Raw genomic sequence first — 16,183 nt, 5'->3', positions numbered from 1 at the left:
TGTACATACACCGAGAAAATATGTAAAGTTTTACTGCAATTTCTCCTTTTGTTTCATAATCTCTTTTGTTAGTGCCTCCTTCAATAGGTATGTTTGTTGTTGTCTTCACTATTTTTATTTAGTAATACTAAGTATTTGATTCAATTGTGATGTTTGTTATTTTCTAGCTTGGATATATGCATAAATTTTCTTTTCATTTCTATCACATTAATTTGTTTTAAAAACAATTTGAGTCCAAATTTTCTTTTGACTTGAAGTTCTATTTTAGTTTGTTATTCATGCTAATCAACGTACTTTATGCCCTTCAGATGGGGGAAAGATCCAAGAAATCGTTTTTAATCGCAACTGTAGTATCTTGAAATTAACATGGATATTCAAATAGATAGCGTGAAGTATTTTAAATAAAACTCTTTTTCGATGGCTGATGACAACATGTTTTATTTATTTTTATTATTTATTTATTTTTATATTTATTTTTATTTTTTTATTTTTTTGGGGCTCTGAAACATATTTTCTTATGTTACACTTTTTTATACTAACGCATTTTGTGTCATCGGAATAGGGTTTGGTTAAAGAAATCGTTTTCATAATAACTACTTAATGTCTGGAAAATATTCAAATATATACTCTGAAATATTTATGAATCAAAATTCTCTTTGGATGGTAAACAAGTGAAATCTCTCTCAGACTGACGGACACGCATGCAACTGTTAGTTTATAGGTTTTAGGGCAGAATATACAAGAAGCCCCTTATCCACAAGTCATTTAAAAAATTCAGCGAAAAAATCCCTTGTGTATAACTGTTGATGAAACTGTGTTAATTTTAAGAGAAAAAGTATTAGTTTTTTTAATCTTTTTATCATTAACAAGAATTATCATAAGTCCAATGATTACACGATCACAGATGGGAGCTTCTTGTTAAAATTTTGGGTTTTTTTAAATACTGCTCCCGCAAAACTTAGGGCTCGGTTTTTAAAAAAATTTCCTTATGGTCAAATAATAGGCTTTGGAGGACAAGTCGCAAAATACATAAGTGTTGAGGGGTTTTACTAAAAAAACAAGGTATAAATGAAGTTTTTTTAATCATATAAGTTAACGTTAATTTTGTATAAATTATTAATTTATTATGACAATATAACAGTGGACGATTGTGATCTTCGTGGATGACAACAGACAGTCATCGCTCCAAGAGAATTAAAAAGGAATTAAGATCTATATCAGACAGTCTAATACTAAAGGGAATAGGATAGGAGTTTGATTCATGGTGTTGGGTTTCAATACAATTGAGTAGGAATAGGAATATTTATCTACTCCTCTATACTTAAAAGAGAGTATATATGATTTTTAATTTTAAACATACAATAACTAAATTAAATATATTAAAATTTGAGGGAGACAAGTTTAATAAAATACAGCGCTCAAAAAAGTAGAGGGTAGTGCTTTGGGGTGCACACTAGTTAAAATAAGTAACATGTAAAGAAGACCCTGCGGCTAAATTAAAATTAAATATTACTCCTGTGTTGCCCTCCCCTCCCTCTATTTGTCGCTCATTATCTTGTTTTGATGGATCTCTTCTTGGCAGGTAAAGCACCATGGTAGAAAAAGCTCCGAGAAAAATACTACGATTAAGACCACTGCTCAGCAAAACCAATCGATTTTCAGAAAAATGCGGTTCAATGTTTTGTTAAATCTATACAAGCTATTTTCTTGTCTTGTAGCTATTAAAATTTCGGCCCTAAAGCCAAACATTCTTCAACTAAAAAGTAGACGTTATCCTGGAAATACTAGCAAGTTTTCTCGATATCACGGTTACGGAACAGGTATCAAATGTGAACTAATGAGCAGGGGTGGTAAACGATCGAATCGAATCGAATATTAAGGTGTTCGTATTTTTATTTGTTTACAATTATCGAATTCGAATGCGGACTCTAATATTCATCTATAGAGTTTTTCGAATTCAAAGTCAATAATTTTTTATATTTGATAAATATTCATGAATATTCATGAATACTTATTGAATATCAAAGTATATTTATTCTGCTAGAGAATTTAATTTTCAATTAGTATCTAAATTCATAAATAAAATTATTCCCTCATAATATATGATCAATATACATATATTTAAATCAAAATTCTCATTGGAAAACAGATTTATGATTATTTAAGTCTTAAAATCAGTAAATAAAACTCAAGTAGAAATGGTAAGTAGGTTAAAAATATAACATCATATGTGCAATAATTTAAACAATAAGTGATCAAATTCTAAACAAATATTTGATAGACAAACGAGTCGAATATACATCTGGTTAAATTCTATTCGTTAGTAAAGTCGAATACTAAAAAATACTTGTCTAGTGATAAATGAACTATCGAATCGAATATGACCGAATAATAACTCGAACAATTATCGAACTATTTATTAATTATTTGGTTCATTTCCACCCCTACTAACGAGTGATGCTTGTTGATTCGGATTATTGTGCAAATTAATGTGTAGGAGAGTTGCAGAGTTCCCAATATACATAGCTTCCCTTATTCCCCAGGGTTTAAGGGAGTGGATTCGCAATGATTCTTCTAAAGCTAATCGGGTTCAATTATTTCTCGGATTCTAATTATGGATGCCCTTGCACATTTAATGTTCTTCTAAAAGTATAAGCTTCAATTAGCAATTCTTGGACAACAAGAATAAGATGTTAACTCTTGATACTGTACGTGTGCCGAAAAATAGAAATAAAAAAAATAATATTATTAAATTATATTATTGTCGTAATTTTGAGCAAGACGCGCATCCCGGTTACAAGTCCAAACTCCCAAGTGAACTGGGGACTCTATTTGCTTAATGATTAAGTTGCAGATATCAAGAACAGAGCGCTTAAACTTAAAACAAGGGTTCGGGTGGTCTTTTCGCAAACAACAAACTCCTGTAGGAAAAGGAATACGTCGCCTCATATATATGCCTACATAAAGAGTCAAGAAGTTGCACAATTTCTCGCAACAATTTCTCCCCTTTGTTTCAAAAATCTCTTTTTGCTTGCGCCTCCTTCAGCAGGTATTCATTTGATTCATTGACGATATTTATTATTTACTAATTTGCATGCACAACTTCTTTACCTCCTCTTTTTTGTTTCAGTTTCTTTTGCGTTCAAGTTAGTCCTATTTTCTTGATAATTGCTTTTTCGTGTTAATCATCAATTCACTTTATGACCTTGAAATAGGGTTGTGTTTCAAGAAATTGTTTTTAATCAACTACTGTCTAATATCTTGAAGTTCGCAAGGACATTCAGATGCATAGTTTGGATTATTTATAGATAAAACTTCTTTACTGACCCAAAAAAGAATAAAAATTTAAATTAAAAAAAAAAAGAATTTTTGGGTGGCTGATGACTACATATTTTAAATTTTGGGAAAGAAAAAGTTTGAAATTCCCTTTCGCTTTCAAGCCTACTTCCTTCCATACTAACACATTTTATGTCAATGCAAACTGGGTGTGGTTAAAGAAATCCTTCAGTGTTTAATATCTTGAAATTTTTGTTATAATCTGGCATTCACGTTCTAAGCTCTCAACCTTCAGCGTCCTTATAAACGTTGGTTCTTGCAATTTAACGAGATGTAACCTTACGTTCACGTTCCAAACCTGCGGCGCGCGGCTAAATAAACTTAGATATTGCTCCTCCTACTAGACTAGTTAATATTTTTTTCAGGAAGAAATTTGGATACCTGTGAGTCCTTCAAACTTGAATTCCTACATAAAAGCAGCACACACAGTCTCCTCGTTACGTACTTCTCGTCATTCTAATTGCAAATACCTTTGCTTCAAACTCTACCATGGAATCACAAACAAAATCCGAAGTCCCTCTCTCTCTCTCCCCTTCCGCCTGATTCTATTGTTTTAATCCGTTTCTTCTTGACAGGTAAAACACCATGGTAGCAAAAGATCCCAGAAAAATACTACAATTGAAACCACTGCTCAGCAAAGCCAATCAGTTTTCAGAAAAATGCGGATCACAAGAGCACAACCCGAAATTCCTCAACATGTACTGCATGACTTGCAACATTGAACCGCTGTGCATAATGTGTTCGGGAAGCAAAATAGAATCTGCGCATAGAGAACTGGGTCATAAGGTTGTTCAAGTGAGTATATGCTTCAGCAGTAGCCTATGAGGGTCATTAGTTTCCTTTGTAACTGTCTCAACTTACAAACTGTTACAAATAAATTTACAGGTTCAGAAATCAACATACCAGAACGCACTCAAAGCGAAGGACGTTACGGATTGCATAGATGGTTCTGATATTGTGCAGTGCATTAACAATCACAAGGCCGTCTTCATTATTGGTACACGAGGAGATCCAAAGAAACATCGTCTTTTCGTCACTGAACAAGACTGTGTCCATTGTGGGTTTGCGCTCAAGCCCACCAATCCCCAACCTAATGCAAAATACTGTTCTATCGAATGCAAGGTAACTAAAGAACGCCTCTTTTCTTCTTCTTCTTTTTTTCTTTTTCTGATTAGCATCAGAGATCCTATTTTTCTTACTTGATACTATACGTTTGATACAGGTGAAGCATATAGAGAACTTGCCCGCCTATGAAAGCACAAGAACAGATACAGAGAATTTGCCTCCTCCATTAGATTTAAGTGCGACAACATCAAGTCAGCCTGATAATTTATCATTGCCAGGTTTAAATGCAACAACAGCGAATCAGCCTGATAATCTATCAATGTCAATAGCACCCACTGCAACTTCGCTCAAATGCCGGGCACGTATGAGAAAGGGGATTCCACGCAGAGCACCTTTCTTCTAAGAAAGACTGAAGATTTCCACGTTCTTTTGTTCATTTGTTGAGATAGTAGAAAATAACATATAAGGATAAAAGGAAAAGTTTTGATGTGTTTACTTTCATCAGAGAACAATTTAGGCTCTGTTTGCTTTAGAATATAATTTCTTGAATGTTCAATTAGTTCTTAATCAACAGACCAATCTTTGTACCTTCTTTATTCAGCAACTTTACCAATTTACAGTTTTGTGCATTATGTGTTGGCAGTATGGTGTATTAATGTCCAGCATATTCAATGTTAAACCCTATACATACTATTTTCTCTTTTGTAACTCTGAAAATTTCAGCCCTAAGCTAAACACTAATTCAACTAAAAGCTGAACACTATCCTGGAAACACTTGCTTTTGTTTGCTGCTCAACCTGCAGAGAGAGAGAGAGAGAGAGAGAGAGAGAGAGAGAGAGAGAGAGAGAGAGAGAGAGAGAAGAGAGAGAGAGAGATCTAAGGCTATAACACTGGCTACACATTGCCGACATTAATCGAAACAAAAATAATTCTGAGACGGCATCAAAGGGAGAGAAAAATGCATTAAAGCTGCAGTGCTACTCCAAGCTGTAGATGATAGTTACAAAAGAACTGACAGTTTTTCTTTTGTATCCTATGTGTGATTTGTTGGTGCTATTACGTCTCGACTTTGCTTGATATCATTGTTACCATGTCGGATATCAAGTGTTAACTAAGAGAGAGAGAGAGAGAGAGAGAGAGAGAGAGATCTAAGGCTATAACACTGGCTACACATTGCCGACATTAATCGAAACAAAAATAATTCTGAGACGGCATCAAAGGGAGAGAAAAATGCATTAAAGCTGCAGTGCTACTCCAAGCTGTAGATGATAGTTACAAAAGAACTGACAGTTTTTCTTTTGTATCCTATGTGTGATTTGTTGGTGCTATTACGTCTCGACTTTGCTTGATATCATTGTTACCATGTCGGATATCAAGTGTTAACTAATGAATGATGCCTGGTTATTCTGATAATTGTGCGAACGTGTATGAGAGCTGCAAAGTCCCCGATAGATGGTTTCTCTTATTCCCAGGGTTTAAGGCAGTGGCTTCAGGGGGGCGGTAACAATGGCCGATGCACGGGGCTGACCTGAGATGGAACTGCTCCAAGTTGTTTCTTCTTTTGATCAGTTTCTGACGGGAAAGAAAACATGGAAGCTGTGAATTATCTGTAGATTGGAGAAACCTATACTGTGATTGAACAGTCCGAAGTTCTCTCAGGCTGACAGTTGAAATTATTTCAGCTTTAGATCAGTATAGTAGTGGTTAATTCAGATGCTTCAGGAGACCCTAACTTGGGTGTTTTTTTTTTTCGTGGTGCTGAGATTCGACTTGGTCTACATTATGTCTGTACAACTTCGTATAGGTGGTGATAAGTCAACATCAATAGAGGAGATTGGATTGATCGGATTTGTGTCTTGGGCATAACAAATACTAAGAGCACTAGACTGGCATCAAAGGGAGTATTCTTTTGCAGAGCTTTCATCGGAGAGGATGTTTGGTAATTTGAAAGTGAAGATGGAAGTAAGAAAGTGAATTTACTTCAAACCAATATCAGGGTAACATATACAGGATAACAAAGCTTATTCAGACAAACCATCAAAAACCTCTATCAAAGGAACACGCGGTAGTTAAGCCTGAAGAGAGAGATATAGAACTGAACATTGTAGCAACATTACAGTACAATAGAAACATACTACTCTCCCAAGTAGAAAACTAACGACAGATGCACTACAATACCAGACGATATAATAACTTACAACACAGAAAATCAACATCAAGCCTCTTGGTACTCTCCTTCCTCCTCATCCTCGTACTCCCCCTCCTCATCAGCGGTCGCATCCTGATACTGCTGATACTCCGACACCAAATCATTCATGTTACTCTCCGCCTCTGTAAATTCCATCTCATCCATACCCTCACCGGTGTACCAATGCAAGAAAGCCTTTCTCCTAAACATGGCAGTAAACTGCTCGCTCACACGGCGGAACATTTCTTGAATTGACGTGGAGTTACCGATGAACGTCGACGCCATCTTAAGCCCGGTGGGTGGAATGTCACAGACAGAGGATTTGACATTGTTGGGGATCCATTCGACAAAGTAAGATGAGTTCTTGTTTTGGACATTGATCATCTGCTCGTCGACCTCTTTGGTGCTCATTTTGCCACGGAACATGGCAGAGGCAGTGAGATATCGGCCATGGCGGGGGTCAGCAGCGCACATCATGTTCTTGGCGTCCCACATTTGTTGGGTGAGTTCAGGGACCGTGAGAGCACGGTACTGCTGCGAGCCGCGGGAGGTGAGGGGAGCGAAGCCCACCATGAAGAAGTGGAGACGAGGGAAGGGGATGAGGTTGACGGCCAGTTTGCGAAGATCAGAGTTGAGCTGGCCAGGAAAGCGGAGGCAGCATGTGACTCCACTCATGGTGGCAGAAATGAGGTGGTTCAAGTCACCAACTGGTTCAGTAAAAATCTTGTTAGAATGTGTATATTCTTTGAGATGAATAAATGCACTAATATCAATTGACAGGGATCAAGTGAAATAAAAATTAACTGTAGAGAAGAATAGATACAGAAGAATCAAGTTGACTATGATCAAATGACGTTACATAATCATTGAGATATTTCATATATAACAAAATTTAAGCTATAACAAAATTTAAGCTACTTACAGCACAAACATAGCAATAACAAGTATTAGCTTTGTGAACATCCATTTCAGTTAGCTTTGTGACATGTATATTTCATTTAGCTTCGGTTAGCTATTTTTTGGAGTATCACCTTCAATGACATGAATATTTCAGTGAGCTTTGTGAACATCTATTTTATAAAGAAGAAATGTGCTGTGCAGAGACAGGCATACTTCAACGAGCTTCAATTAGTTGTTTTTTGGAGTATCGACTTCAATGACAAGTGACTCAATTATTCTAATAGTGTGCACCACCCTCAGTGAAATATACATCATCTTAGCAGATCAAGATATACAAATCTATATATTAGTAGCCATCAGAAGACCAGTACAAAACGACTATGTCTAGTTCCTTTCACCAGATCATTGGGAGAATCAGGGTTCACTAACCTATTTCAGTGCTATTATCAGGAGACTGTACAGTAATGTCAATGAACTCGGCAGGTAAGGGTGCACAAATCAAGACTCTGTACAAAAAAAGAAACTATATATACACTATGAGAGGAAATTCTTACAGCTTGGAGTGGTTAGCTTGAGAGTGCGGAAGCAGATATCATAGAGTGCTTCGTTGTCAAGCACCATACACTCATCTGCATTTTCCACCAGCTGGTGCACTGAAAGAGTTGCATTGTAGGGCTCAACAACAGTATCAGAGACCTTTGGGGATGGGAACACAGAGAAGGTGAGCATCATGCGATCGGGATACTCCTCTCTGATCTTTGATATCAACAATGTGCCCATGCCAGACCCAGTTCCACCTCCCAAAGAATGGCATACCTGGAAACCTGACGGGAAATTTGAATGAAAGTTAGCCCACGAGCTGGAGAATCAAAGAAACTGTACAGATAAAGAACAAAAGAGAAACAAGCAACAAACAGATGGACAATGAAAAAAGCAAACAAGAAAACAATCAGAAAAATTAGCTACAACATGAACCATCGTCAAAAGCAGAAATTAAGGTCTCAGATGAGGCCATTGTAGACTGAATCTTTTTTTTTTTTTTTTTTTTTTTTGGAGGGAGAGAGAGAGAGAACTGTTTCTTAAATAATTAAGACAAAAGGTACCAATGGACCCCAAAAAGGGGAGCAAGACAGAGCTAATCCATAAAAGAAGACTGACGAAAAGCTATGATTCTCTCTGCCCAACTTTATGGTATAGATGAAACAACTTGTAGAACCATGTTATCATTTTTCTCGAAAAAGACATAAAATTGATTCTTAAGGAATGTATTTTATCTGAAACTTTTATCATGTATCTATTGGAGCATTTTAGAAAACAATTCTCTCAGATCAAAGCAGACACGAGAATGGAGCCATTTATTTTTGTAAGATTGTTTCAGATCTGATCATTAGAGAGCAGATCTGGAGATAGAAAGCACGAGGGGAATTATGCAAACAATTAATTAAAAATTCAATCACAAGATCACAATCAATTAGCAAGGAAAACACCAATAAAAGAAGAAAAATGATCACTGATGTTCATTGACCTATTTAAAAAGGCAACTTTATACAAGAAAATATCATGTTTGTACCAAAGTAATCATGATTAAGTATTAGTGCCTTAATAATTAGCGTACTGATTTCGAATTAAAGAAAATAGGATCTAGTTAACAGATTAATGGGAAGATCAAGATCTGATTTAGCATTTGTTAAATTAATTTCACAACATCAGGATCCAATGGGAATCCATCTGATCTACTGAATTCTGTTAGTTACTATTAAACAAAGACAGTAACTGAATTCTACACATTTTTCATTCTAATCAACCCAATAGTAGATAATTCTAGATCAGATCTAAACATTAAAAGCACATTATCCCAATACCACGAGGTCTACCATAATAAAATCCTTTAGAAATAAGCAAAAAAAAAGAAAGAAATCTCACCTTGCAGAGAATCGCAATTCTCAGCCTCCTTCCTCACAACATCAAGAACCGCATCGATCAACTCCGCTCCCTCAGTGTAGTGCCCCTTGGCCCAGTTATTCCCAGCGCCGCTCTGCCCAAAGACAAAGTTATCAGGCCTAAAAATCTGGCCATAAGGCCCAGATCTGAGGCTGTCCATGGTCCCAGGCTCGAGATCCATGAGCACCGCTCTCGGCACGAATCGGCCGCAGCTCGCCTCGTTGTAGTAGACATTGACGCGCTCCAGTTGAAGATCGTTGTTGCCTTGGTATCGGCCGGTGGCGTCGATGCCGTGCTCGTCGCAGACGACCTCCCAGAACTTGGCTCCGATCTGGTTGCCGCATTGGCCTCCCTGGATGTGGAGGATCTCACGCATTTTGACTGGATTAGGGTTTCGAGATCTAGGGTTAGGGTTTGAGAGTGGAGAGCGTGAGTGACGAGGGCGAGCGAGAGGAGGATGATGATATATATAAAACGAGGAAGGAGGGGTTAACGGGGAAAATTAACGGACGTTTTGAGTGAGGGGAAAGGCTAAATTTCATAAAACGCCCTTAACTTTGGATAATTGTCATAAAATATAAGAAAACCCCCATAAGTTATGGGGTTATCAGAAAACCCCTTTAACTTTGAGATTTTATAAAAAACCTCTAATTTAGGGGGTTTTCTGCTAAAATCTGAACGCTAAAGGGGGTGTTGTGATATAATCTACAAGTTAAAGGCTGTCTTGTGATAATCCCGATACTCAGGGGGTTTTTCCTCATATTTCAAAAGTTAAGGGGGTTGTCCGTTAATTTTCCAAAGTTAGGGGGTATTTCTGATATTTAGCCAGGGGAAATTTTTGTATTTTTGGCACTGTTTGGCAACCAAAAAAGTGTCTTATCTAAGAGCTTATGTCTTATTGATCTGGTCAATAAGCTATCTGTTTGACAAAACTAGCTGAAAGCTGCGAGATTATAGCTGAAAGCTGTTAAGCTAGGTGAAAGCTGTGAAATTGTAGCTGAAAGCTGTTAGCTGTGTAGCTAGCTGATTGACTAGAACTGTTTGGCAAAAGTAGCTGTACAACTAGCTTAAATTTGTTAAATGACTAAAAAAGACATGCAATATTATTGATATAAAATTAAAATTATTATGGGCAAAAACGAAAGAAAAAAATTGGCAGCTCCTTCCCAAAGACAAACGCTACTTGAGGTAGCTTTCCAAAAGCTACTTGCAAAAGACATAATCTCTAAAAGAATCTCCTTCTATTTTTGGTCACCAAACAGCTCTAGTGAATGAAAATTGGGATTTGGGAAGGGCTTGTTTTGTCCTTTTGTGTCGTTCCCATGTCACGCGGTGATATGTTTACTGTTGCAGTTTGAAACCCGTGGTAAAACTTACAATTTTGCAGCCTTCCATCTTTTTTCCATGGATGAGCCCGGATCTTTTTTTTTTTCTTCTTTCTTTTTTAATTAAAATAAGAAAGGAGACAAGTAGCGTCGTAAAACTAGTCTTCGGGCTTTTAGATGCAATTATAGGGAGCGCTTTTATTACGTTTTAAAGTTCCACAACTATTTATTTTTAACGTAACTAGCAGAAAGCAGACGATGAGAGTTCTAGAAAACTCGTTGCACTAAGAAGTTTTAGATCTCTCAAGCAATCTATAGATCATACTAATAATTTGAACTGACATTAAAACAAAATTAAAGTTCATCAAGTATTTTTAATTCATTAGTATATCATATTTGAATTATCATCTTCTTGAGAATCCAAATTCAAAAACTAGCATCTAGGCTTGGATGATTTATTAAATAGTGCGATTCCAATGCTAATTAAAAAGCTAATAGTCCCCGTTTCAATGCTAAAAAGAAGCTAAGAATGCCTGACATATGTAGTTCAAACTTCACATTACAAAACATCATAGATATTTTTTTTTACCCAGAGAAAAAGGTTTGAAACGTGAACAATGACAATTGACAACAATAATAATAATTAAGTTTTTATTTTAAATTTTTTAGGTCGGGCTATATAAATTCTACTCTTCTTTTAAGATTTATCCTTCTTTATGTTGTCTCGGGACACGCATTGAAAAGATAGACAATAATGAATGGCACTGAGCCACTGACTGAGTAATGCAATACGGGCCTGTTTGTTTCGCAAAAAAATACAGAAAGTGGGGGAAAGTGGGGGGAAAAAATATTTTTTGACGCTTTCCTCCACTTTCAGAGGTTTGGTTCGTCAAAGCTATAAAAGAAAGTGGGGAAAAGTATGAGCTGTCACTATATTATTGGTTGATGCGAGTAATTTTTGATGTTTTCCTCTAATTTCCTTGTTTAGATTTTTTTTTCTTGTGTTTGGTTCATTCTTAAAAGTTGGGGAAAAAAGATAAGATGAGATGAGATGAGATGAGTTGTCACCATATTATTGGATGATGAGATGAGATGAGTTTTCCTCCACTATCCTTGTTTTTTTGGAGGAAAGTGATGGAAGGAAATTTTAATGAGATGTGATGAATTGTCACCATATTATTGGATGATGTGAGTAATTTTTAAAGATGATAGAAAACGAAGAAAAGTGGGAGAAAGTGAGTTAGATGAGTTGATTGATGTGACTCATTTCTTGTGTTTTGTTTATTTTTAAAAGTATGAAATGAGATGTGGTGGGATGAGTTGTCACAATATTATTGGAGAAAAGTGGAGAAAGTGAAGAAAAGTGGGTTTTGAAAAGTTGGGGAAAGTAAAAAAGTGAAGGAAAATGGGTTTTGGATTCTGGGGAAATGAAACAAGCAGGCCCTACGTGAAAATTTGTAAGGACTAGTATGTGAAAGATGCTTCAAAATCATTCGGTCGTACTGTATGTACATCAGATAGCGTCAAGTGGGTTTTGTTCAGTTCTCGAAAGGTTAATGTCAGGGATCAGGATGAGCACGTAGCTAAAATTGTCTGCAGACTGCAGTTTGTCCAAAATGTTTGTTAATTATGAGATAACCACAATTTATTAATTTATTACTGTTTCTAATAACTACTTAATCAGGTACTAACCGCACACAGCTTGACCGTCCTTTTTACTGAACCGTACGTCCAATTTCAGAGATCTAAAAAAGCTTCTACTCTTTCGGCGCCCTGTGCCTCTGACGCCCCTTCAGGGTCTTAATACTCAAAATCTAAAAAAGGAAATTTGTAATAAGCTCCTTGGAAATTTTCTTATTGGTTATTCATTCGTTGACGCCGTTACACCTAACCGCTATTAGCTGCCTGTTAATTGATATTGCATAGAAGAAGCTCACAAACATGAGAATAGTCTTCATGGAAGAAATAGACGGTTTCATGTCTAAATAGAACCACGCAACAAAATTTGAATACTCTATGTGTTTGTATTTTTTTCAAAACCGCCTAAATCCATGCGTGCAAGCGGACGGTTAAGGAGGGAAATTAAAAAAATGCTCCCATGCTTGCGGGTAAGAGTGGTAAGCGATCGAATCGATCAGAATCAAACACTATTGTGTTTGTATTTGTATTTGTTTAAAATAATCGAATTCGAATGCGGACTCTAATATTCATATTTGGAGTCTTCGAATTCGAACCTGAATAATTGGTATTTGATAAATATTCATGACTAATACTCGCGAATACTTATCGAATATCAAAGTATATTTATTCCGCTAATGAATAATTTGATTTTCAAATAGTATTTAAATTCATTAATAAAAATTATTCATTTATAATATATAATTTATATATATTTAAATCAAAATTTTATTAGAAAACAGATTTAAGATTACTTAAGTCTTCAAATTAGTACATAAAACTTAAGTAGAAATGGTGAATGATTAAAAATATGACGTCATATGTGTAATAATATTAATAATGAGTGATCAAAATTTAGGCCAATGTTTGGTAGACAAACGAATCGAATTGAATATACATCTGGTTAAATTCTATTCGTTAGTAAACTCAAATACTTAAAAATATTGTTTAGTGGTAAATGAACTACCGAATCGAATATGACCGAATAGTTACTTGAACGATTATCGAACTATTTATTAATTATTTAGTTCATCCATCCCTACTTGTGGCTTTGAGAGAACTCAGACTCCTAGCTACAAAATCGATCATTTACTGTTGAAAAAGTGTTATATGTGCATCTTTTTAGTTCTATATTGCATCTTCGTTGCATTGAAAGGTAATTATTAATAGCCTATTTGGTTAACTATGCCATTGATCCTTGCATCATTTGTTTCCAACATGAGCAAAACATTTCATTTTAATTTGGGTTTGCTTAATACAATAGTTGTCGCATGTGGTTAGCAAAAAATTAAATTTATAGTTACTTTCCTAAGGTAATAAAGTACTTCATGAGAATCTCTTTTTTTACACAGATTACTTGATCAAACCTGTGTTGTTAGGACAAAAGGCTAAAGCAGCTCCAACAACATTTTCCAATTAATTAAAGTTGGTTGCATCTTTCACTTACCATTTTCACAATTGAAGAAATGTCCAACTGCACCATTTGCTACCAATTAATGAAGTTAGTGATCATTTTTAATCCAAACAAAAAATTCTATCAAATCAAACCCTTGTCTAAACATTTACAAAATCAAACTTCAATAATGATATGTCTTGTGGACAGTAAATGCATAATGCCAACCAGTCTCCAATCAGCATCATGTGATATGTCTTGTGGACCGCACTGGGCTTTTCTACTATAAAAACCTCAACATCACATGAGAGAGAGAGAGAGAGAGCGCGCGCATAACGTGCACTTTACTCTGTGAGAACTATAAAGTGAGCTTTTCTGTATGTGGGCCCATGAGCCATGTGGACCGACCGTACCGAAAATGATTGGTTTATCTAGATCTGTCGCCTAAACTTGGACTGGACGTTGATTAACTCCAAAGTTAGTAATCATAATGATGATCATTCACGAGGTAGATTGTTGCAATCCCTTGAGGGCTTTTAAGTTGCGTAAAGATCTCGTGGATTTGGATACGTAGATCGCGTCTTGTCTTCGAAGTATTGATCAGCTCCCAAGAGCATAGCATGGGCTAATTGCTTTTACGTGTACTACTTTTCAGTGTACAACTTTTTAGGAGTAATGTTCCTATCCGAACAATGCTCGATACGGGAATATCTCGGTCGGAAAATGATTTAAGAACCCAAAATATAGGACCAATGAAAGGGACATGTGAGGTTTCCTCTCCCTATTGCATAATGAGTTGGAGCCAACTCATTATGCAATAGGGAGGGGACACCTCACATGTCCCCTCCCTTGGTCTCATATTTTGGGTCCCCGTAGCAACACTACACATAAGTCGGGATAATTACCAAAATATCACTTCTGCAGTGGACATGTTCGAATCAGAACAACCTGTACTGGGCAGGGCGTCCTGCAGGGCGTTCTGATAGACTTCATACTCATTTCTCAGTGAATGTGTTTATTAGAATTTCACTTTTTCTTTTTTGGGTTAATTTCACGTAACCCTCTAAATTTTGTTCATCTCACATAACTCTTCTAACTTTAGGGTATCTCACAAAACGCGCCTAAACTTTGAACTTTTCTCACTGTACATCCCTGTATATGTAATTTTCAAATAACTAAATTTTATGTAGAGAGAAAAAAATACAAATTTTAAGAGGGGTATATTTACCTATAAATGGTAAACGGAAAATTTTAGAATTTTTTCTCCCAATAAAATTTTAGTTATTTTCAAAGGTCAGGGAGGGTTGTAATTAAACTGAAAATTGATCAACAGTTTAATTACAAATAGATCGGAGTAGTTATGAAGTCATTGTGAAGATATGCGTTCGTTTTCGCTTTGCACTTCGGGACAAAAATTGTCGGCAGTCTGATTCATGGATGGGAGGAGAGTAAAACTGTAAAAGGTGAAGCTAACATTTTTCTTTCGGATTTTATTACAGAAATAGAAGCAATATATCTTGATAAATATTGTCGGTAATATCAAGAATACACAATATATATATATAACTAAAATGTGTAATAACTAATATTATGCAGTATAAACGTTAAAATAAAAAATAAAAATCTTTGTTGTGATTCCAATACTAAGAACAGATAATTTGGACTAGATACCATTGATATTAAAGTGGCGTGATTCTGGTTACTTATTTGGAGTTACATTCTGATTCATTAAAAAAAGAAAGGATAAAATTAAATTAAACCCGGCCCAAATGATTCACCGCGAGGGGTCTAAAATATGAATAAAGGGAGGATCATCAGAACTTATTCCCTCGAATCGGTCACTTTAATCTCATTGGAATATTTCACGTTTTCTTTGAGAGAGGGTTTTGCACGTAAAACCTGAGCCATATTCAAAATTGAGGTTTGATCCTACTTTTATGCATTTTACAGTTTTGATTAGTGAGGGTTTGCTCATTCGCTCTTGCTCATCCCGAGTAGGCCTGAACACGTAAGTGAAGGTTTGCTGAGCACTTTCTGTATCTTTAGCAGATCTATTTTAATAGCTATGTAGTCCTGCAACAAGCTCATTCCTCTTTCGGATGCCCAATAATGTAAGTACAACTACCCCCCCTCTTGCCCCTTTTGGCTTAGGGTCAAAATAAGGAGAGATTGGGGAGAATGGTTCACATGATTAGCTCATTTATTAACCGGCAGCATTAAAAACTTTTTAATCCGTTGGGCTACTTTCTGTGACTTCTTTTGGTCCTTCTGTGGTTTGGGAGTAAAATGAGATTATGACCCAGTTTCTTTGTAAGTTTGAATGGTTCTCTCTTAATCCCAAGTAGATTTGTAAGCTCC

The 16,183-nt window shown here is 35.9% G+C and overlaps 2 protein-coding genes across 2 annotated transcripts; one reads left to right on the top strand and one right to left on the bottom strand.

Annotated features, from left to right (window-relative positions):
* LOC109839791 lies at nt 2,910-4,998 on the top strand. The gene is made up of 4 exons (XM_020408285.1): nt 2,910-3,049; nt 3,912-4,131; nt 4,222-4,458; nt 4,559-4,998. The coding sequence occupies exons 2-4, from the start codon at nt 3,922-3,924 to the stop codon at nt 4,802-4,804; spliced, it is 693 nt and encodes a 230-aa protein (XP_020263874.1). The 5' UTR covers nt 2,910-3,049; nt 3,912-3,921; the 3' UTR covers nt 4,805-4,998.
* Nucleotides 6,423-9,895, bottom strand: LOC109836956 (tubulin beta-2 chain-like). Its single transcript, XM_020405019.1, has 3 exons — nt 9,413-9,895; nt 8,044-8,313; nt 6,423-7,296 (listed from the first exon to the last, which is right to left on the bottom strand). The coding sequence occupies exons 1-3, from the start codon at nt 9,804-9,806 to the stop codon at nt 6,617-6,619; spliced, it is 1,344 nt and encodes a 447-aa protein (XP_020260608.1). The 5' UTR covers nt 9,807-9,895; the 3' UTR covers nt 6,423-6,616.

Source organism: Asparagus officinalis, chromosome 4, assembly GCF_001876935.1.
Source record: "Asparagus officinalis chromosome 4, Aspof.V1, whole genome shotgun sequence".
Classification (NCBI taxonomy): Eukaryota; Viridiplantae; Streptophyta; class Magnoliopsida; order Asparagales; family Asparagaceae; genus Asparagus; species Asparagus officinalis.
The sequence above is the reverse complement of the archived record's forward strand: the minus strand, read 5'-3'. Positions and strand labels throughout refer to the sequence as shown.